We start from the raw sequence: 25,633 nt of genomic DNA on the forward strand, positions 1-25,633 counted from the left end.
GTCCAAACCCACCCTATTTTCGGGCCGGGCCAATGTTGAGCACCTCTATCTTGAGGATATTTTTGACAAAAAAGAAAAAAAAAACATAATTTTGAAGATTGACTAGAAACGTATAATTTTCCTATAACTACAAGAGTCAACACATTCACCTAATTTACCTTTCACTGTTCAGCGCGTGTGCCACACCGTGTGGTCGGCTGACACACACCAAAACACTGACCGAGTAAAACCCTAACCAATCAAGTAACCCCCAATTGAGCGAGTAACACTTAACTGAGTAACCCCGGTTACACAGTGTGACCAGCCGCATATGTAACTTCGTGTACACGATTATATTTTAAAACTAAATTCTTTTATTTATTATTTTTTTATAGAAACGGTGGGATTAATTCACTAATCAAGATGATTCAAATAATTCAATTACAATTTTACAGAGAAAAAAAAAATTAATAAAAAAATAATAAAATTAAACGAAAATGATAATCTAAAATATTATGAAATCAATTTCATGTTTTCTATACCCTCAAAAAAAAAAAAATTTCATGTTTTTTACACTTACCACTATACAAGACAAATAGTAGCACCAGAATGAGAGGCACAAATGAATTCTTTCCAGCCATATGATGAAATAAACTTGGAGCTTTTAATAATTTTATTTTATGGGGTTTTTACAATCAAAGTTAATATGCTACTTTAGAGGGTTTTTTTGTTAGTCTTATTACTTTTTTTTTTTTTTTTATAATTTTTCTGTTGCAATGCTAGTCTTTATACTTTAAATGTGAACAATATCATTTATTATGGCAATTATAATACTTACCTTTTTTGTTATAATTATGAAAACTAAATATTAAATACTGAATTTACATAATATGGAGTATTAATGTTTGATTATGATGATATATATACCTTATATATTTATATATACAATGTATATGAATATGATCACTATAAGCAATTTTGTATGTCTTATCTAATCCTTATGTCTGAACTTATTTATTTTTGGAATAAAGTGATTGGAACATGTCTTTTGATTATTTTCGTATTTTCATACACTAGCAGGCCCGGCTCTTAACCGGTTTATCCTCATACACGTAACAGGGCCCCCAAAAATTAGGGGCCCATAATTGCTTAAATAAAATCGCTGACATATATATTAAAAAAAATATATATCTACTTTACCCATCCATTCATCTTCTTCCCGTAAAAACCTCTATTTGGAAACCAAAACCCAAAAAATCTTCAATTTAGTCTTTCATCTTTGACTACTGCCTTTTAATTTCCCAAACAAAATTAAATTTTCTCAATAATTATCTCTCCTAAACGGCTAATTTTCCTAATTATCTCCAATTTACTTAATTTTTTCTCTATTTTTTAGGCAAAATTGAAGAGCAATTTATACTCATATCGGAATCAATGACGATTCAATTTATATTAACGGCCAAATTTTTATTTATTTATACCAATTTCAAGATCAAGCAATACCCACAAAAAAATATTACAATCTTCAGTTTTCCTTCAATTTTTACTCAATTCAAAAGGGGGAAAAACGTAATTGGAAGCACTCAAAAGTCTGGCGAATTGTTCTTGTTCGGTGGATCTAGAGTAGTGGAGTGCAGATGTTGATTACTTGGTTAAAGATCAGGTTGTATCTATCTAAATATTTTTTTTTTGTTATTTTAATCTATGCGTAATTTTTTTTATTTCTGCAATATAAATTGATTGTTGTTTTTTAATTATGGCTCCTAAAATTAGGAAATATGATTCTGGTTGTGAAAAACATTAAAAAAAAAATGAAGAATTGACTCAATCTCTAAGGGGAGCTCTTGATAAGTTTATTGTAAAAGAACCCCAGGATTTAATTGACTATGAAGATATAATTGAGGATTTTGCTTCAAAGAACGTTAGAAGGATGACACTTTTTAAATAAAATGTTTTTGTTATTTGTTGTTTTATTGAATTATTAGTAAACTTAATAATATAAATATTTTGGCTTTATAATTTGTAGTACTGTACTAAAAAAAAAAAAATTCTTTTTATAATAATAATAATATTTTTATCCTTTTATAAATAGTCCTTTAAAAATTTAAGGGCCCAATTTTTATAATTAGAACAGGGCCACCAAATTGCCGGAGACGGCCCTGTACACTAGTATGGCCCATTAATTTTTTCTTCAACCTTAATATATGAATATGACTCACATTAGACAAGGGTTGCTCTCAATTTCAATTTTTAAGTTGACGAATTTTAAGTTTCTGCTATCGATCGATGACTAATTCCCCTTCATATTAATTCATACATGATATCGATCAATTAATTTGTCTAGCTACTTGTCATGTTGCAAGGAAAATTCAACAAGTCACCACACATGTACCTTATAATAAATAGGGTTCCAAAGCCCTCAAATTAAAGAAAAGCAACATTATATTATTCTTCGTTCACATTTTGGTTTTTTCCTACGTTGATTATACAGCTAGCGGGCTTTTACTTTTGTGACCAAAATACAATATGAAACTTTCGATTTTCTTCGTCTAGCTTTTCTCTCCTAGTTTCTCTTTCTTCGGTGAATATTGCTTTTGATTACTGTGTAGGAGATTTGAGCCTACCTAGTGGACCAGCAGCATACTCTTCTAAATATCCTGCTAAAGTTATCGTAGATTATTTTGTTTAGGAAAATTTGTCTAAAAGGTACTTATATGTTTACTTTTTTGTGAAGAAAGACCTTATATGTTCAAAGAGTGGTGAAAAGGGTCTTTATAAGTCACTTTTGTTGTACTGAAGTACTGAATGGTTATGATGAGTAGATTGTTTTTCATTTTATTTTATTTGACAGAAGAGTAGATTAACCTAAAGGTATATACCTTAGTGGTACTTATTTTACATACGGAATTGCGGAGTAGGCCAGACTTTTAGGTACCACCATAATTGGATTAGTATTATTTTTCTTTGGATTGAGTCATCAGTTATATAAATGCATATACTCGGATCAAATTAATTTGGGCTGAATTGTCAACTCTACTATTTAATGATGTAGATAACCCAACAACAACAAATAGAGGCCTTGTGGTGGTCGTTGTTTAATTTAGGTGTAAACAATTACGAGTAAAATTCAACATGGTTGAATAACATTATATAAATTAAAAGAAGTGCTATGAATTTAGAATTTTTGACAAGTCAAATATAAATTAAAAGAAGTGATATGAATTTAGAATTTTTGACAACTCTATATTAGTACATAAAATACTACTTTTGTTTCGAATTATTTACAACGATTAATTAGACATTTGTTACTCACAATTTATGCCAAATCGTTGCAATTAAATTGAAACAGAGGTAGTATAAGAAAAGTATCAAGGTGGCGTGATGTCCAACTTTTGTACTACGGACAACGATATAGTATTATTAAATTACCTTTTCTCACATTATTATTTTTAAATTGTGAATTATTTAAAGAAAAATTTTAAATTATGTTTACCTTATTATATAAATATCATTTTAATTTTTAAACAAAAAAATAAAAGTTTAAAATTACACTGTCGTATGAATTCGTTATGGTCCAAATAATATTGGTTGGTCAATAAAGACACCTAATGACCTAATGACATAAAGTCATGAACGAACTTGGTAGCTAAAGACATTTCAATGATATTGTATGTACTAATGTACTTAGTAGCCAATTTTTTAAATTAATTATACTCATGTCAATTAGTGTATTTAGCTATTAGCTCAATTCAATGATATTTAAATTAGAATGCTACCAAATTCGTTTTAGTTTAGGATTTCACTAATAGCTTAGCTTCACTCAATGATTAAGTCACTCTTCAAATTAAAGTAATTGCAAATCAATTATTAAAGCTAGGCTCTCTCCGTTTTTTTCAAGGTATTTTGATCTAAAATATTTTCACTTTTGTTTATACAATTCTGGCTCAAGGTGTTCTCATATGTGGGTGATGGAGGTCAGTTGCTATCTCAGTTATCTGATTGATTGATTACCACTCAAAGGTTATAAGTGACATCATTAATTACATCGAATTGAAAAGTCAGCCCTTTACGTCATAGCACACGTATGTAGGAAAGTCAACAAATTAGTAAATAGGCTTACAAACCCCTCAAAATAAATAAGTCTAAAAATGAACGAATAATATATATTAAAACACCCTTGTTAGCATTTTCCGCAAAATTGCATACAACCAATTAAAGTCATTTCCAAAGATGAATTTGCGTATTTTTTCCGTTCTTTCTCTCCTAGTATCTCTCTCTTATGCTAATATTATTCAATCCGACTATTGTGTCGGAGACTTGAGCCTACCTAGTAGTCCGATAGGATATTCTTGTAAGAATCCTGCAAAAGTCACAGCTGATGATTTTGTTTTTTCAGGTTTGAGAGTGGCAGGTAACACCGCAAATCCTTTCAAATCCGGTCCAAGTACGGCATTTGCCCCTCAGTTCCCGGGTTTGAATGGTATGGGTCTCTCCATAACACGAGCAGACATAGAGGTAGGTGGGGTTGTACCAATCCACATACATCGAGTGTCTGAGCTAATCATCGTTGTAGAAGGAACGATTATTTCAGGGTTTATCGACACAAATAACACTGCATACTATAAAACTTTAAGCAAGGGAGATATAATGATCTTCCCACCAACACTACTACACTTCCAAGTTAATGTGGGATCAACGCCGGTTCTTGCTTACGCAAGTTACGCAAGTGAAAATCCTGGTATCCAAATAGTTGACACTGCGTTGTTTCAAAGCAGTCTACCCTCGGAATTGATTGAGAAGGTTACTTTCCTGGATGATGCACAAATTAAGAAGCTCAAGAAAATGTTTGGTGGCACTAATTGATCTATTATACTTTTGGACCAATTCTCTTAATAAGGTTTATTTGTACTTATTTTATAGAAAAAAAAGATTGGTCAAACATTTAGTTCAGGTCACTTTTCATATACTAGTATATGTGTAATTTTGTTACTTTAAAATTTGGAGTATACTCTTCCAATTCAGTGATTGGTTTTGCTTTCAGAAGAGTATTAAGTATAGCTCCATTTGGACTGTTTCTAATAAGCTACTGTTACTATATGAAACTATGAATCATATTGATTATGGAGTATTTTTCAGATTTTGTTAATAGAAAATGAGATATCATTGACTTATTGATTATGTTGACTGATTTTCGTGATAGAGAATGAGATAGCTAGGATTCTCTTCCGTCACTAGATCACCCTAGAATCATTAGGAATTATTTTGGTGTGTTTGCAGTTTTCTTAAGCTGAAGCCTTCCTTCTTTGAGGGTAGTATAGGAATTTTTTGTTTTTCTTTTTTGGTTTTTTTTCTTTGCATAATCTTGATTATAATTTGTTATATACATCCAGAAACCGTACACTCAATTAATCCAAAGTTAGTTTTGCTCTTCATTTAATGATTCAATAAAAAACAAAATACTTATGGGTATATAGTACGGTACACCCAGGTGTATATAACAATTTTGGGTGAATGCCCTACTTTGTCTTAGGATTTATTATTTTATTATTATTTTTTTAAATTTTTAAATTTTTTTTTTAATTTTTTTTAATTTTTTAATTTTTTATTATTTTTTTTTTTTGGCAAATTGTGACTTGCAAGTTGTATATATATACGAAGTACAAAAGTAATTTATATGGTTGCTATATTATGTTAATAGGGGCAATAAGGGCCTGTTCTCATTGACTGAACTCAGCTGAACTGAACTGAACTGAACTGAACTGAACTGAATATTTTATAAGAGAAGTATTTTTCATACTTTGTACTTGTTGTTTTATGTACTAGCTTTATGATTCGTGCGATCAATTTGTATGGATCATATTAATTATATGAGTTACAACGTATTACGAGTTAAATTAAATAGAGAGTAATGGGTACAACATAAGCTTGCACAATTCTCACGGGAAACATATTTGTTGTAGAGGTGATCAACTATGACTAAAAACCCGCAAATCTATTCTGATCTGAAAAAGGGCGACTTTGGCAAATTCACTAACATTTATTTAATAAAATATCCAAACTCGGCTTAAGAAAAGCTCGAATTTGGATATGAGATATGAATGCTTGACTCGACTGGCCCAAATTTTTTTATCACCCGGGGTCAAGGTGGGGTGTCGCCAGCGCCACGCGCTCAGTTTCAGGAGTAGTACAGCGCCGACGACGGGGGTGGTCGGGTGAGGAGCAGGATGGCTGGTGTGGGGCAAGGTGTCTTTTTTTTTTTAATTATTATTAATTATTAATTTTTTTTTGACGAGAATTCTTAATTTAATTTTTGTTTAAACAAGCTAATTGGCTGTTAATTATAACTATATGGTCATGTTAGAGAAACTTATCAAAAGTAATGCTATTTGGGATAACTTGTAAAAAAAATTGTTACCATTGATGAAAATGTGCTTTTATATAGCTACCAATGAGAATTCCCCTAAAAAAGCAAATAAATACTGAAGTTTTATATATGGAGTATAAATGTTTGATTCATTTCACATTTAAATAATGGTTTCCTTCCTTTTTATAAATATATATTTATTTTTTGACTTTAAATAAGTGAAAATAAAGTGCGTAAACAAATGAAAACATGGCTTTTGCTGTAAATAAGTACGTGAAAATGACCATTCCAAAAAAAAAAAAAAAAAAAAAAAAAAAAAATACGTGAAAATAAAGTGAATAATGTACTATGCGTAATTGTTGCAAAATTCTCATGCATGCAGCCATGCAAGACTTTGACGTCCTCGGCTCTAACAGTAGACTTATTATTTTCCTTGATAAAATTTCCAAATCATAATTTTCAATTTTTATTGCTTTGAAAATTATTGAATGAATTATGATTACAAAATCAACAAGATGCTTATACAAACCACTATGTAAACTATTAATTATTGTTAGAAGCTAACATAATTTTCACCGTCATACTAATTAGTGATCTCTTTCTATTTTCTTTTTTCTTTTTTTTTTTTTGAAGCATTTCCTACTCTTCTTGATGCCCCTTAAAATTAAAGCTTGTATAAAACCTCTTATAATCAATCCACACTATTAAATCAAACCTAATTTAATGAAATAACAACAATATATCATTAAAATAAAGCTTAAATGTATAAACCTTATAACCCAATAACAAATCAGGCTACCGTGTATGACAAGAAAATAAATTATGCGAATGTGAATTAATTACGTAGTATAAACTTAGCAAATCCAATTATTCGACCAGCTAATTAATAACCTAATTTATCTATTGTGTCATTTCTCAATAAAAGGCACAATCACATGCTGACGTGGCATGTTATGGTTGGTCAATTTTTCCTTTATTTTTAAAAGGTTAAAATGTACTATAATGTATGTATAACTGTAAATACATGTATTTTTAAAAAATACATAATTATTGTACTTGAAAACCTATTTTAATTTTTTAAAAATTATTTTCGAAACTTAAAAATTAGAAGATCGAAAATTCATCATGATTTAGCACCTTACGAATTAAAAACATGAAGTTCTGGAAGAATTTTTTTTAAATCTCATAAGTCAAACTCGAACTCCTCCAAAGCACAGATTCTAAATTAACAGCAAGTATATTGTATCCCCATTCAAACAAGCCCCAAATTGCAGCCAATTTTTTAAAATTACACCTTTGCAATTTCTGACCACCACATACCCCACACAGCAGCCAATTTTGCTGCCAACAAAAACCCTAGGAGCAGCAATTTCCGCTCAATTTCAACTCCACCAGCCACCAATTCCAAAATATGCCGCAATAACCTTGACTTTTGCACCACCACACAACCACAATTGACCGGTCCCTCTTCACTCGAAAACTCCGGCAGCCAGCCAACAATAGCAGCCCGAAATCCCAAATCGTTAAATTTTAATTTGTTATGAACAATTTTAATTTTGTGATTTTTAATTATAATTATAGTTTAGAAGACTAATTTTTTTTTTTTTTTTTTTTTTTTTTTTTTTTTTTGAAAGAAAGTTTGGAGATTATATTAAATCAAGGTCCGCCAAAGTGTGTAGGCTTTGGGGAAAGGAGTTCGTACAAATACTCTCCATCTCCGAACTAGTATCCCACCTAGCAACATAATGGGCAACAATATTCCCATTTCGTTTAATGTGATTGCAAGAAAAAGAAGTAAAACACTCACTTAACCGAATTACATCACCATAAATTAAATAAATTGGAGCATCTCCACACTTCTTTGTCTTGATAGCTTGCACAACCACCTGCGAATCACCCTCGAGAATTATCCTATCAAAGCCCAACTGTAGAAGACTAATTAATATTATAAAAATAGATTTTCATAATTTATAATTATGTATTTCTATAAAAATACATGTATCAAAAAAAAAGTATAACTATAGTTTTAATACATTATGGACATTAAAAATTATTCAAAATGTATGAAAATCAAAATGCTAGATATGGACTAATTAAATTTTGTCATCATATTATGGTGCTTTTTTAAAAAAATAACATTGTAGGATTATTATGAGCATAATGACAAAAAATAAGTCAAAACACGGGAGTAATGCATACACGGGAGTAATTTTAGTCCTATATATTATCTTGGGCGTTTTAAAAATATCTACCCGATTAAACGACTACCCATATTAAATATGTTCCATTTTTAACTTAATTTTTTTGGAATTAATTGGTTGTGGATTGATAACATGGCTCTATGTAAAGAAAACTAATTTTACGCGTTTTAAAAATATCTACCCATATTGAATATGCAATTATGAACTATGCTTTCCCAAAAAAAAAAAAAAAAAAAAAAATCAACACACTTAAATATGGTAAACTAATTATGAATTAATTTGTACGTACTTTAAGTGGGAATAGATAGATATATCTCTAATTATAAATTAATACAAATGAACCATTAATTAATTACATCAAATTGAAATATTAAAGTCGTTAGATCCCCATCCCATGCCGCAAGCAAATGTATGAACTACTTCGTATTTACTATGTAGAATGTCAATAGTCGTCTAGTCACGCACCCATCATACATCCTATCTTATACGTAGTACAAAGTTACAAACTATTTGTATATAAATAGGGTTACAACCCTTTGTTAGCAATCTCCACAATACATACAATCACCGATCTTAATCTAAGTGGTCTAAATTTCAAAAATGAATTTTCGTATTTTTATCATCTTTTCTTTCCTAGTATCTTTCTCTTGTGCTACTATTGTTTCCGACTACTGTGTTGGAGACTTGAGCCAACCTAATGGTCCAGCAGGATACCCTTGTAAGAACCCTGCTAAAGTCACAGTTGATGATTTTGTTTATTCCGGTTTGAGAGTGGCTGCTAATAGCGCAAACCCTTTCAAACTTGGTGTAAATAATGCTTCTGTAATGCAGTTTCCAGGTTTGAATGGTATGGGTATATCCATGTCACGAGCAGACTTGGGTGTAGGTGGTGTTGTACCATTGCACTCACATCGTGTGGCCGAGCTTAAAATCATAATGGAAGGAACGGTAATTGCAGGGTTTATTGACTCGAAAAACACTGCATACTATAAAACTTTAAGCAAGGGAGACATAATGATCTTCCCACCATCACTACTACACTTCCAAATTAATGTTGGATCAACACCAGCTCTTGCTTATGGATGTTTGGCTAGTGAAAATCCCGGTATCCATACAGTGGATCTCGCTTTGTTTCAAAGCAGCCTACCTTCGAAACTGATTGAGAAGGTTACTTTGTTGGATAAGGCACAAGTTAAGAAGTTAAAGAAATTGTTTGGTGGCTCTAATTGATCTAATTTGTGCCATTAGTTTGTGTTTGGAAACAAAAAAAAAATGTAATTTATGTTCAATAACGGTCACTGACGGAGTTTATTCTTGATGTTTCATTAATAGCTTCCTTTGTTTTGACGAAACACATATAGATACTAAATAAATAATATGTGTATTGTTGTTTTCTCTTTTACTCGTTTGTATTAAATTATTAATGAATTATAAAGGTTTTTCATATCATCTTAAGCCGCGGCAGATGATGAACACTTAACTTAATCGATTGGAAGTACCAAATATTTGGAATGCTAAGAATTCGTGCCCTTGCGAGAAATTGCGAGAAATTGTGCCCTATTTTTCTGAAGAACAACTTTGATCATAATCAAATATATATAGTAGTCAAGAATAAATTTAATTTGGTAAATTCTATGAGAGTGGCATTTATTGAATAACATCAAATCACTCGTTGCAAATATAAGGATCTCATGTATCCAATCTTAGCTTTGTACATAGTAAGTGAGTCCAAGATTCATTGTTTTCAAGTTATTAAAATTATTGGTAGCTCTTGACCTAAGCTCTTTGTTTTAAGGCCACATCGAAAAACAACAATGTACCGTATCATAACCTTGCAACGTTTTGTATGTACAAACTAAAACATGTTTACATAAAATTCATTGGAATATTAGTTTTTTCATCAATTCAAGTAAACTTACAATTATGAATATTAAGATTTTTATTTGCACTGGTCACACAATCATTGATCGGTAATCACCAAACAATAAATAAAGATAATGGCCTGGTACGTCGTACGTACATGGAGTAAAAAAAGATGGTCATGAGATGGTACCTTCACTACCTTGCCAAAAGTTATGGACACAAGCTGAAGCTGGATGAGATAAAATACATGTGATTTTTTTTTTTTTTTTCCTTCCCGGATTTGGGATGGTGAGAAATAGAAATAGTGGTATACTCGTACACGATTTTGGTTAAACTGGTATGAGTAGATTAAATTACTTCCATGCATCTTGAATTCGGGTACGTGCATTTAAAGATTAGTAGTACTGTCTCATTTCTTATTATTTGCAACAACAAAAATATTATTTGTAAGACATTAGATATTCTTTTATTGCTAATACTTTGTTTATTATATTTTTTTTCTTATAAAAAAAAATAATTAAAAAAAAAAGTATATTTGGCCGAATTTTAAGTACTTTACTATCATATTTTAAAAATGACACAATTGCAGAGTTGGCCGAACTTTTAAGTACTGTACTACATTTGGATCAGTATATTTTTCATTGGATAGAGTCCAGCATACTATGAAAAAGTTGTGTTAAATTATCAACTCTACTATGTAATAATGTATATTACTATTACCCAACAACAATTTATTTATTTATTTACTTTTTTTTGTTAAGGAGAAAGACCTTGACCGTACCTTAATCTTTACGGCTTTTATGGTCTGGGGTCAGATACATTAAGAGCGAGTGAGCGGGAAGGGTAAAATATCCCCACCTTAATATATCTCTGGTGGGGATTGAACCTCCAAACTCAAGGTTGGAAGGTGACAATCTTACCACTAGACCAAGTTTAGCTTGGTATAAGAAAAATATGGAGGTGGTGTCCAATTTTTGTAGTACGGACAACAATATATTTCGGAGTATTACGTAAATTACATTATCTCACCTTGGAGTTAGATTCGCAAAATAAAAAATAAATATTTTAAATTATGTATATATTTTCTATTATGGTGTGGCTAGCCGCTAGCCACAAGCCACATACAAAATGTGTTGATTATGCTAAACTAGTTTAGGTCCCGTGCAATGCACGGGGATTATTCATAAATTATGCAAAAATTAAAAGAATTTTTTTTCATGTATCATATAACCTGATTTGGTCTTTGTTATTTTTCAAGAAAATAGGCCGCTAATTAACAAATCAAAATAGAGCTTAAACATTTTTTCGTTTCAAAGATTTTTTTTTTAATTTTTTTAATTTTTTATTTCAATATAGTAACATAAAGATCGATTAAATTTGAATGCATAAGATTAACAAATTATTTGAACAATACAATAGATTGTGTGCATATGACTAACATAATTGAGCATTATTAGTTACGTTGATTATATGATTAACAAAGTATTTTTAACAATTGATTGTATCTTATGAACCAGATACTTAAAATGAGAAAATTATGTACTCTGTATTAAATTTCATTCAAAAGTTTTTTAAAAATATTCTAATAGCAATTCAATTCCAATTAAATTAAAAAACATTAATAGTATTTTTTGCAAATATTCCTTACCACATACCATAGATATAAAAATATTAATTTAAACATTTATGGAAGAAATATGGTTGGATGAAATGTATTTAATTTGCAAAATAGAATAAAATAATCCGTAAAACATTGTCTATGAAAATTATTCTTCGCACAAATTTTTAAATGTGACTTGTTGTACTGTGCGGTAGGGGTTACTTGAGTTCCTCGGTTAGGAGTTACTTGAGTTTTCGAGGTTATTTGAGTTTCTCGGTCAGGAGTTACTTGAGTTTTCCGAAGTTACTTGAGTTTCTCGGTCAGGTGTTACTCGAGTTTATGGGGTTACTTGAGTTTCTTAAGCAGGGATTTCTCGAGTTTCTTGGTCAGGGGTTACTCGCGTCACAATTTTTTGTATGCGATCTGACCGAGAAACTCGAGTAACCCCTGACTAAATAACCCTTACTGAGTGATCAATCCCTTGAGTAACCCCTGTTCGAACCCCACAATTAACCCCTCACTGAGTAACAACTCATGTAACCCTTGACCGAGTAACTAAAGTAACCTCTGACTAAAAAACTCAAGTAACCCCTGACTGAAAAACTTAGGTAACCCCTAGCTAGCAAAAAAAATTGGGTAACTCCTGCAGCATGGTGTGGCCTGTTGCACTAAAAAGTTGCAAATTCTTAGAAGATTTGACGAACATAATATTATATAATGATATGTCACATCGTTTTTTTTTTTTATCAACAATAACTATATTTATAAGAATTTTAGCAAAGGTAATCATTATAAATCTATAAATAATATTTGTTTTAATATTTTAATTTATTTATTGATTGATGTTTCATAATGATACGAAGTATCGAGTATTTTTTTTACTTCATCCTTATATTTTTTTGTACATATTCATACTACATTAATATTAAAGGTGTGAATAATATGAAAGAATATTTAGTAGAATATATATGAAGAAAATATATATGTTTGTAAATTAAAAAGTAATATAATATTGTATTTATACATAGAATATCTTCTTAGAAAACTTGACAAAAAAAGTAATATAATAAATAAGTTTTAGTCAATTATTTACAAAAATTGAAAAACTACCCACCAAGCCCTTTCCCTACTTTACCCATCTTAGGCCATCTCCACCTAATGTTTTTTAGGTTAGTTCCTAAGATTTCTAATTTTGTTTTTTTTTCCTTAAAAATTATGCCATATATTTATTTGAGTAATTCAAATTCTATTTTTGCATAAATTATAGTTATTATACCCCAAATTCTTTTAATTTATTTATTTATTTTAATTTTTTTTTTAATTATACCCCAAATTCTTGTTGCAAATATTTTCTTTCTTTCTTTTTTTCTTCTATTTTTAAAAGTAAAATATAGTATTCCTTTCATTTTTTAAAAACAATTATGTCATAAATTTTTTGAATAATTCAAATTGTAGTTTGCATGAATTATACCCCCAAATTTCCAGTTATAATAGGGAACTATACATTTAATTAGCTAAATTATTTAATGTTCGAATTCTCCCAAAACTCTAAACCCATGAGCATATATTAATGGAAGAAAAATTTGTACATGATGTTGGTTTATTTAGACTAAGTACTCCGTTTTTTTGAAATTTTGAATTGTAATACTCTAACTATTTATGTATATGTATGTTCCAACATTTTGGTCCAACAAAATGATTTTATTTGTCCCCCCAATTTGAAAAATCTGGCTCCGCCACTATGACGCCAGCTCCACGCGTTCAGTTTCAGGAGTAGTACGGCGTCGACCACCGGGTGGTCAGGGTGAGGAGCAGGATGGCTGGTGTAGGGCAAGTTGTCTAGTTTTTTTTTTTTTTTATTATTATTAATTATTAACTTTTTTTTGACGAGAATTCTTAATTAATTTTTGTTTAAATAAGCTAATTAGCTGTTAATTATAATTATATGGTCATGTTAGAGAAACTTATCAAAACTAATGCTATTTGGGATAACTTGTAAAAAAAATTGTTACCATTGATGAGAATGTGCTTTTAAGCTACCAATGAGAATTCCCCTAAAAAAGCAAATAAATACTGAAGTTTTATATATGGAGTATAAATGTTTGATTTATTTCACATTTAAATGGTTTCCTTCCTTTTTATAAATATATATTTATTTTTTGACTTTAAATAAGTGAAAATAAAGTGTGTGAATAAATGAAAACATGGCTTTTGCTGTAAATAAGTACGTGAAAATGACCATTCCCAAAAAAAAAAAAAAAAAAAAATTAAAAAAAAAAGTACGTGAAAATAAGTGAATAATGTACTATACGTCTATACGTAATTGTTGCAAAATTCTCATGCATGCAGCCATGCAAGACTTTGACGTCCTCGGCTCTAATAGTAGACTTATTATTTTCCTTGATAAAATTTCCAAATCATAATTTTCAATTTTTATTGCTTTGAAAATTATTTAATGAATTATGATTACAAAATCAACTAGATGCTTATACAAACCACTATATAACCTATTAATTACTGTTAGAAGCTAACATAATTTTCACCGTCATACTAATTAATGATCTCTTTCTAATTATTTTATTTATTTTATTTATTTATTTTTGAAGCACTTCCTACTCTTCTTGATGCCCCTTAAAATTAAAGCTTATATAAACCCTCTAATAATCAATCCACACTATTAAATCAAACCTAATTTAATGAAATAACAACAATATATCATTAAAATAAAGCTTAAATGTATAAACCTTATAACCCAATAACAAATCAAGATACCGTGTATGACAAGAAAATAAATTATGCGAATGTGAATTAATTATAAACTAAGCAAATCCAATTATTCGACCAGCTAATTAATAACCTAACTAGTGTGTGTCCCGGGCGATGCCCCGGATTGCTAGTTTGTAATTCTTTAATTTGATAATTATGTTCAAGTGTTATATAGCTAGTGTGTGATTTGGGCATTGTCTCGGGTTTTTTTTTACTACATATGTATTTGTTTTCTAATCTTGTGAAAAATAAATAAATTAAATAACCTTAAAGGAATATATAATGTTAAATATGTGAAATTCAAAACACTAATAAAAGTTGGTTGAGATGGCAAGTGTGTAGCATTTATTTGTTTGAGGTTGAGGGTTCGAATCTAGCATTGTGACATGTTGTCATATACGTTGAAGAGTGCCATGTGGCACCGTTCCTTTAAAAGGAACGCTTTTTAATATATAGTATAGATAGATTTATCTATTGTGTTATTTCTCAATAAAAGGCACAATCACATGCTGATGTGGCATGTTATGGTTGGTCAAAGTTTCCTTTATTTTTAAAAGGTTAAAATGTACTATAATGTATGTATAACTGTAAATACATGTATTTTTAAACAATCACTTTTGTATACACCCGGGTTTCAGTAAATTACTGTACATCGGGTTCACTTTCGTTAAATTTAATGTCACTTTTGTCAAATTTAGTGTCACTTTTGTCAAATTTAGTGTCACTTTTGTCAAATTTATCAATGAAGCATAAATAATTCATATATATGTCAGAGTAACTTTTGTGCGTTTTAGTGTAACTTTTGCACATTTTATTTTCACTTTATAATGGATGTTCAGTAATTTACTGAACATCCGTTTTACTACCTCCGGTCCAATTTACTTGCAACAAAGGAATATTTTATGTCTCACAAATAATACCCCTTTGTAGCGAGTAAATTGGACCAGTGGTAGTATTTAAAAGTTTGTGATTTTTAAAAATTACATAATTATTGTACTTGAAAACCTATTTTAATTTTTTAAAAATTATTTTCAAAACTTAAAATTTAGAAGATGAATAAATTCATCATGATTTAGCACCTTACGAATTAAAAACATGATAATTTAGTTTCCTCTTGTCAAAAAAAAAAAAAAAAAAAAAAAAGAATTAAAAACATGAATTTACTAGAAGAATTTTTTCTAAATTTCATAAGTCAAACTCAAACTCCTCCAAAGCACAGATTCTAAATTAATAGCAAGTATATTATATCCCCATTCAAACAAACCCAAAATTGCAGCCAATTTTTCTAAATTACACCTTTGCAATTTCCGGCAACCATAAACCCCACACAACAACCAATTTTGCAGCCAACAACAACCCTAGGAGAAGCAATTTCCGCTCAATCTCAACTCCACCAGCCACCAATTCCAAAATATACCGCAATAACCTTGACTTTTGCACCACCACAACAGCCCTAATTGATCGCTCCCTCTTCACTCGCAAACTCCGGCAGCCAACCATCAATTGCAGCCCGAAATCCCAAATCGTTAAATTTTAATTTGTGATGAACAATTTTAATTTTGTGATTTTTAATTATAAGTATAGTTTAGAAAATTAATTAATATTATAAAAATGGATTTTCATAATTTATAATTATGTATTTCTATAAAAATACATGTATTAAAAAGAATACATAGTGTAAATACAGTTTTAATACATTATGAACATTAAAAATTATTCAAAATGTATGAAAATCAAAATGCTAAATATGGACTAATTAAATTTTGCCACGTCAAAATAACATTGTAGGATTATTATGAGCATAATGACAAAAAATAAGTCAAAACGCGGGAGTAATGCATACACAAATGAGTAAAGAATATGCTAATATTCTTTTCATATGCACAATAATCTAATTGTTTATTTCCATTCTAATTGAATTGGTTTACTAATCTCTCTTAGTCTTTATTTATTATTATTATTGTTAATATAACGGAAACATATGGAGGGATATACGGAGTACACCTCTCTTTTATAATGTTAGTCCTATATATTATCTTGGGCGTTTTAAAAATATCTACCCGATTAAACGACTATCCATATTAAATATGTTCCATTTTTAACTTAATTTTTTTGGAATTAATTGGTTGTGGATTGATAACATGGCTCTATGTAAAGAAAACTAATTTTACGCGTTTTAAAAATATCTACCCATATTGAATATGCAATTATGAACTATGCTTTCCCAAAAAAAAAAAAAAAAAAAAAAATCAACACACTTAAATATGGTAAACTAATTATGAATTAATTTGTACGTACTTTAAGTGGGAATAGATAGATATATCTCTAATTATAAATTAATACAAATGAACCATTAATTAATTACATCAAATTGAAATATTAAAGTCGTTAGATCCCCATCCCATGCCGCAAGCAAATGTATGAACTACTTCGTATTTACTATGTAGAATGTCAATAGTCGTCTAGTCACGCACCCATCATACATCCTATCTTATACGTAGTACAAAGTTACAAACTATTTGTATATAAATAGGGTTACAACCCTTTGTTAGCAATCTCCACAATACATACAATCACCGATCTTAATCTAAGTGGTCTAAATTTCAAAAATGAATTTTCGTATTTTTATCATCTTTTCTTTCCTAGTATCTTTCTCTTGTGCTACTATTGTTTCCGACTACTGTGTTGGAGACTTGAGCCAACCTAATGGTCCAGCAGGATACCCTTGTAAGAACCCTGCTAAAGTCACAGTTGATGATTTTGTTTATTCCGGTTTGAGAGTGGCTGCTAATAGCGCAAACCCTTTCAAACTTGGTGTAAATAATGCTTCTGTAATGCAGTTTCCAGGTTTGAATGGTATGGGTATATCCATGTCACGAGCAGACTTGGGTGTAGGTGGTGTTGTACCATTGCACTCACATCGTGTGGCCGAGCTTAAAATCATAATGGAAGGAACGGTAATTGCAGGGTTTATTGACTCGAAAAACACTGCATACTATAAAACTTTAAGCAAGGGAGACATAATGATCTTCCCACCATCACTACTACACTTCCAAATTAATGTTGGATCAACACCAGCTCTTGCTTATGGATGTTTGGCTAGTGAAAATCCCGGTATCCATACAGTGGATCTCGCTTTGTTTCAAAGCAGCCTACCTTCGAAACTGATTGAGAAGGTTACTTTGTTGGATAAGGCACAAGTTAAGAAGTTAAAGAAATTGTTTGGTGGCTCTAATTGATCTAATTTGTGCCATTAGTTTGTGTTTGGAAACAAAAAAAAAAATGTAATTTATGTTCAATAACGGTCACTGACGGAGTTTATTCTTGATGTTTCATTAATAGCTTCCTTTGTTTTGACGAAACACATATAGATACTAAATAAATAATATGTGTATTGTTGTTTTCTCTTTTACTCGTTTGTATTAAATTATTAATGAATTATAAAGGTTTTTCATATCATCTTAAGCCGCGGCAGATGATGAACACTTAACTTAATCGATTGGAAGTACCAAATATTTGGAATGCTAAGAATTCGTGCCCTTGCGAGAAATTGCGAGAAATTGTGCCCTATTTTTCTGAAGAACAACTTTGATCATAATCAAATATATATAGTAGTCAAGAATAAATTTAATTTGGTAAATTCTATGAGAGTGGCATTTATTGAATAACATCAAATCACTCGTTGCAAATATAAGGATCTCATGTATCCAATCTTAGCTTTGTACATAGTAAGTGAGTCCAAGATTCATTGTTTTCAAGTTATTAAAATTATTGGTAGCTCTTGACCTAAGCTCTTTGTTTTAAGGCCACATCGAAAAACAACAATGTACCGTATCATAACCTTGCAACGTTTTGTATGTACAAACTAAAACATGTTTACATAAAATTCATTGGAATATTAGTTTTTTCATCAATTCAAGTAAACTTACAATTATGAATATTAAGATTTTTATTTGCACTGGTCACACAATCATTGATCGGTAATCACCAAACAATAAATAAAGATAATGGCCTGGTACGTCGTACGTACATGGAGTAAAAAAAGATGGTCATGAGATGGTACCTTCACTACCTTGCCAAAAGTTATGGACACAAGCTGAAGCTGGATCGATGAGATAAAATACATGTGATTTTTTTATTATTATTATTTTGGGATTTTGGGATGGTGAGAAATACAAGTAGAAATAGTGGTATACTCGTACACGATTTTGGTTAAACTGGTATGAGTAGATTAAATTACTTCCATGCATCTTGAATTCGGGTACGTGCATTTAAAGATTAGTAGTACTGTCTCATTTCTTATTATTTGCAACAACAAAAATATTATTTGTAAGACATTAGATATTCTTTTATTGCTAATACTTTGTTTATTATATTTTTTTTCTTATAAAAAAAAATAATTAAAAAAAAAAGTATATTTGGCCGAATTTTAAGTACTTTACTATCATATTTTAAAAATGACACAATTGCAGAGTTGGCCGAACTTTTAAGTACTGTACTACATTTGGATCAGTATATTTTTCATTGGATAGAGTCCAGCATACTATGAAAAAGTTGTGTTAAATTATCAACTCTACTATGTAATAATGTATATTACTATTACCCAACAACAATTTATTTATTTATTTACTTTTTTTTGTTAAGGAGAAAGACCTTGACCGTACCTTAATCTTTACGGCTTTTATGGTCTGGGGTCAGATACATTAAGAGCGAGTGAGCGGGAAGGGTAAAATATCCCCACCTTAATATATCTCTGGTGGGGATTGAACCTCCAAACTCAAGGTTGGAAGGTGACAATCTTACCACTAGACCAAGTTTAGCTTGGTATAAGAAAAATATGGAGGTGGTGTCCAATTTTTGTAGTACGGACAACAATATATTTCGGAGTATTACGTAAATTACATTATCTCACCTTGGAGTTAGATTCGCAAAATAAAAAATAAATATTTTAAATTATGTATATATTTTCTATTATGGTGTGGCTAGCCGCTAGCCACAAGCCACATACAAAATGTGTTGATTATGCTAAACTAGTTTAGGTCCCGTGCAATGCACGGGGATTATTCATAAATTATGCAAAAATTAAAAGAATTTTTTTTCATGTATCATATAACCTGATTTGGTCTTTGTTATTTTTCAAGAAAATAGGCCGCTAATTAACAAATCAAAATAGAGCTTAAACATTTTTTCGTTTCAAAGATTTTTTTTTAATTTTTTTTATTTTTTATTTCAATATAGTAACATAAAGATCGATTAAATTTGAATGCATAAGATTAACAAATTATTTGAACAATACAATAGATTTGTGTGCATATGACTAACATAATTGAGCATTATTAGTTACGTTGATTATATGATTAACAAAGTATTTTTAACAATTGATTGTATCTTATGAACCAGATACTTAAAATGAGAAAATTATGTACTCTGTATTAAATTTCATTCAAAAGTTTTTTAAAAATATTCTAATAGCAATTCAATTCCAATTAAATTAAAAAACATTAATAGTATTTTTTGCAAATATTCCTTACCACATACCATAGATATAAAAATATTAATTTAAACATTTATGGAAGAAATATGGTTGGATGAAATGTATTTAATTTGCAAAATAGAATAAAATAATCCGTAAAACATTGTCTATGAAAATTATTCTTCGCACAAATTTTTAAATGTGACTTGTTGTACTGTGCGGTAGGGGTTACTTGAGTTCCTCGGTTAGGAGTTACTTGAGTTTTCGAGGTTATTTGAGTTTCTCGGTCAGGAGTTACTTGAGTTTTCCGAAGTTACTTGAGTTTCTCGGTCAGGTGTTACTCGAGTTTATGGGGTTACTTGAGTTTCTTAAGCAGGGATTTCTCGAGTTTCTTGGTCAGGGGTTACTCGCGTCACAATTTTTTGTATGCGATCTGACCGAGAAACTCGAGTAACCCCTGACTAAATAACCCTTACTGAGTGATCAATCCCTTGAGTAACCCCTGTTCGAACCCCACAATTAACCCCTCACTGAGTAACAACTCATGTAACCCTTGACCGAGTAACTAAAGTAACCTCTGACTAAAAAACTCAAGTAACCCCTGACTGAAAAACTTAGGTAACCCCTAGCTAGCAAAAAAAATTGGGTAACTCCTGCAGCATGGTGTGGCCTGTTGCACTAAAAAGCTGCAAATTCTTAGAAGATTTGACGAACATAATATTATATAATGATATGTCACATCGTTTTTTTTTTTTATCAACAATAACTATATTTATAAGAATTTTAGCAAAGGTAATCATTATAAATCTATAAATAATATTTGTTTTAATATTTTAATTTATTTATTGATTGATGTTTCATAATGATACGAAGTATCGAGTATTTTTTTTACTTCATCCTTATATTTTTTTGTACATATTCATACTACATTAATATTAAAGGTGTGAATAATATGAAAGAATATTTAGTAGAATATATATGAAGAAAATATATATGTTTGTAAATTAAAAAGTAATATAATATTGTATTTATACATAGAATATCTTCTTAGAAAACTTGACAAAAAAAGTAATATAATAAATAAGTTTTAGTCAATTATTTACAAAAATTGAAAAACTACCCACCAAGCCCTTTCCCTACTTTACCCATCTTAGGCCATCTCCACCTAATGTTTTTTAGGTTAGTTCCTAAGATTTCTAATTTTGTTTTTTTTTCCTTAAAAATTATGCCATATATTTATTTGAGTAATTCAAATTCTATTTTTGCATAAATTATAGTTATTATACCCCAAATTCTTTTAATTTATTTATTTATTTTAATTTTTTTTTTAATTATACCCCAAATTCTTGTTGCAAATATTTTCTTTCTTTCTTTTTTTCTTCTATTTTTAAAAGTAAAATATAGTATTCCTTTCATTTTTTAAAAACAATTATGTCATAAATTTTTTGAATAATTCAAATTGTAGTTTGCATGAATTATACCCCCAAATTTCCAGTTATAATAGGGAACTATACATTTAATTAGCTAAATTATTTAATGTTCGAATTCTCCCAAAACTCTAAACCCATGAGCATATATTAATGGAAGAAAAATTTGTACATGATGTTGGTTTATTTAGACTAAGTACTCCGTTTTTTTGAAATTTTGAATTGTAATACTCTAACTATTTATGTATATGTATGTTCCAACATTTTGGTCCAACAAAATGATTTTATTTGTCCCCCCAATTTGAAAAATCTGGCTCCGCCACTATGACGCCAGCGCCACGCGTTCAGTTTCAGGAGTAGTACGGCGTCGACCACCGGGTGGTCAGGGTGAGGAGCAGGATGGCTGGTGTAGGGCAAGTTGTCTAGTTTTTTTTTTTTTTATTATTATTAATTATTAACTTTTTTTTGACGAGAATTCTTAATTAATTTTTGTTTAAATAAGCTAATTAGCTGTTAATTATAATTATATGGTCATGTTAGAGAAACTTATCAAAACTAATGCTATTTGGGATAACTTGTAAAAAAAATTGTTACCATTGATGAGAATGTGCTTTTAAGCTACCAATGAGAATTCCCCTAAAAAAGCAAATAAATACTGAAGTTTTATATATGGAGTATAAATGTTTGATTTATTTCACATTTAAATGGTTTCCTTCCTTTTTATAAATATATATTTATTTTTTGACTTTAAATAAGTGAAAATAAAGTGTGTGAATAAATGAAAACATGGCTTTTGCTGTAAATAAGTACGTGAAAATGACCATTCCCAAAAAAAAAAAAAAAAAAAAATTAAAAAAAAAAGTACGTGAAAATAAGTGAATAATGTACTATACGTCTATACGTAATTGTTGCAAAATTCTCATGCATGCAGCCATGCAAGACTTTGACGTCCTCGGCTCTAATAGTAGACTTATTATTTTCCTTGATAAAATTTCCAAATCATAATTTTCAATTTTTATTGCTTTGAAAATTATTTAATGAATTATGATTACAAAATCAACTAGATGCTTATACAAACCACTATATAACCTATTAATTACTGTTAGAAGCTAACATAATTTTCACCGTCATACTAATTAATGATCTCTTTCTAATTATTTTATTTATTTTATTTATTTATTTTTGAAGCACTTCCTACTCTTCTTGATGCCCCTTAAAATTAAAGCTTATATAAACCCTCTAATAATCAATCCACACTATTAAATCAAACCTAATTTAATGAAATAACAACAATATATCATTAAAATAAAGCTTAAATGTATAAACCTTATAACCCAATAACAAATCAAGATACCGTGTATGACAAGAAAATAAATTATGCGAATGTGAATTAATTATAAACTAAGCAAATCCAATTATTCGACCAGCTAATTAATAACCTAACTAGTGTGTGTCCCGGGCGATGCCCCGGATTGCTAGTTTGTAATTCTTTAATTTGATAATTATGTTCAAGTGTTATATAGCTAGTGTGTGATTTGGGCATTGTCTCGGGTTTTTTTTTACTACATATGTATTTGTTTTCTAATCTTGTGAAAAATAAATAAATTAAATAACCTTAAAGGAATATATAATGTTAAATATGTGAAATTCAAAACACTAATAAAAGTTGGTTGAGATGGCAAGTGTGTAGCATTTATTTGTTTGAGGTTGAGGGTTCGAATCTAGCATTGTGACATGTTGTCATATACGTTGAAGAGTGCCATGTGGCACCGTTCCTTTAAAAGGAACGCTTTTTAATATATAGTATAGATAGATTTATCTATTGTGTTATTTCTCAATAAAAGGCACAATCACATGCTGATGTGGCATGTTATGGTTGGTCAAAGTTTCCTTTATTTTTAAAAGGTTAAAATGTACTATAATGTATGTATAACTGTAAATACATGTATTTTTAAACAATCACTTTTGTATACACCCGGGTTTCAGTAAATTACTGTACATCGGGTTCACTTTCGTTAAATTTAATGTCACTTTTGTCAAATTTAGTGTCACTTTTGTCAAATTTAGTGTCACTTTTGTCAAATTTATCAATGAAGCATAAATAATTCATATATATGTCAGAGTAACTTTTGTGCGTTTTAGTGTAACTTTTGCACATTTTATTTTCACTTTATAATGGATGTTCAGTAATTTACTGAACATCCGTTTTACTACCTCCGGTCCAATTTACTTGCAACAAAGGAATATTTTATGTCTCACAAATAATACCCCTTTGTAGCGAGTAAATTGGACCAGTGGTAGTATTTAAAAGTTTGTGATTTTTAAAAATTACATAATTATTGTACTTGAAAACCTATTTTAATTTTTTAAAAATTATTTTCAAAACTTAAAATTTAGAAGATGAATAAATTCATCATGATTTAGCACCTTACGAATTAAAAACATGATAATTTAGTTTCCTCTTGTCAAAAAAAAAAAAAAAAAAAAAAAAAGAATTAAAAACATGAATTTACTAGAAGAATTTTTTCTAAATTTCATAAGTCAAACTCAAACTCCTCCAAAGCACAGATTCTAAATTAATAGCAAGTATATTATATCCCCATTCAAACAAACCCAAAATTGCAGCCAATTTTTCTAAATTACACCTTTGCAATTTCCGGCAACCATAAACCCCACACAACAACCAATTTTGCAGCCAACAACAACCCTAGGAGAAGCAATTTCCGCTCAATCTCAACTCCACCAGCCACCAATTCCAAAATATACCGCAATAACCTTGACTTTTGCACCACCACAACAGCCCTAATTGATCGCTCCCTCTTCACTCGCAAACTCCGGCAGCCAACCATCAATTGCAGCCCGAAATCCCAAATCGTTAAATTTTAATTTGTGATGAACAATTTTAATTTTGTGATTTTTAATTATAAGTATAGTTTAGAAAATTAATTAATATTATAAAAATGGATTTTCATAATTTATAATTATGTATTTCTATAAAAATACATGTATTAAAAAGAATACATAGTGTAAATACAGTTTTAATACATTATGAACATTAAAAATTATTCAAAATGTATGAAAATCAAAATGCTAAATATGGACTAATTAAATTTTGCCACGTCAAAATAACATTGTAGGATTATTATGAGCATAATGACAAAAAATAAGTCAAAACGCGGGAGTAATGCATACACAAATGAGTAAAGAATATGCTAATATTCTTTTCATATGCACAATAATCTAATTGTTTATTTCCATTCTAATTGAATTGGTTTACTAATCTCTCTTAGTCTTTATTTATTATTATTATTGTTAATATAACGGAAACATATGGAGGGATATACGGAGTACACCTCTCTTTTATAATGTTAGTCCTATATATTATCTTGGGCGTTTTAAAAATATCTACCCGATTAAACGACTATCCATATTAAATATGTTCCATTTTTAACTTAATTTTTTTGGAATTAATTGGTTGTGGATTGATAACATGGCTCTATGTAAAGAAAACTAATTTTACGCGTTTTAAAAATATCTACCCATATTGAATATGCAATTATGAACTATGCTTTCCCAAAAAAAAAAAAAAAAAAAAAAAAATCAACACACTTAAATATGGTAAACTAATTATGAATTAATTTGTACGTACTTTAAGTGGGAATAGATAGATATATCTCTAATTATAAATTAATACAAATGAACCATTAATTAATTACATCAAATTGAAATATTAAAGTCGTTAGATCCCCATCCCATGCCGCAAGCAAATGTATGAACTACTTCGTATTTACTATGTAGAATGTCAATAGTCGTCTAGTCACGCACCCATCATACATCCTATCTTATACGTAGTACAAAGTTACAAACTATTTGTATATAAATAGGGTTACAACCCTTTGTTAGCAATCTCCACAATACATACAATCACCGATCTTAATCTAAGTGGTCTAAATTTCAAAA

General features: G+C 29.6%; 3 protein-coding genes across 3 annotated transcripts; all 3 read left to right on the forward strand.

Annotated features, from left to right (window-relative positions):
* The first annotated feature begins 4,136 nt into the window (after nt 1–4,136).
* LOC145612264 (auxin-binding protein ABP19a-like) lies at nt 4,137–5,706 on the forward strand. Its single transcript, XM_081667641.1, has one exon. The coding sequence runs from the start codon at nt 4,210–4,212 to the stop codon at nt 4,840–4,842; it is 633 nt and encodes a 210-aa protein (XP_081523767.1). The 5' UTR covers nt 4,137–4,209; the 3' UTR covers nt 4,843–5,706.
* A 3,438-nt stretch (nt 5,707–9,144) lies between these two features.
* LOC145612580 (auxin-binding protein ABP19a-like) lies at nt 9,145–9,774 on the forward strand. Its single transcript, XM_081667925.1, has one exon. The coding sequence runs from the start codon at nt 9,145–9,147 to the stop codon at nt 9,772–9,774; it is 630 nt and encodes a 209-aa protein (XP_081524051.1).
* A 7,608-nt stretch (nt 9,775–17,382) lies between these two features.
* Nucleotides 17,383–18,012, forward strand: LOC145612593 (auxin-binding protein ABP19a-like). Its single transcript, XM_081667935.1, has one exon. The coding sequence runs from the start codon at nt 17,383–17,385 to the stop codon at nt 18,010–18,012; it is 630 nt and encodes a 209-aa protein (XP_081524061.1).
* The last annotated feature ends 7,621 nt before the right edge of the window (nt 18,013–25,633 follow it).

This window comes from Chenopodium album, chromosome 24 (assembly GCF_948465745.1).
Source record: "Chenopodium album chromosome 24, dcCheAlbu1.1, whole genome shotgun sequence".
Lineage (NCBI taxonomy): Eukaryota > Viridiplantae > Streptophyta > Magnoliopsida > Caryophyllales > Amaranthaceae > Chenopodium > Chenopodium album.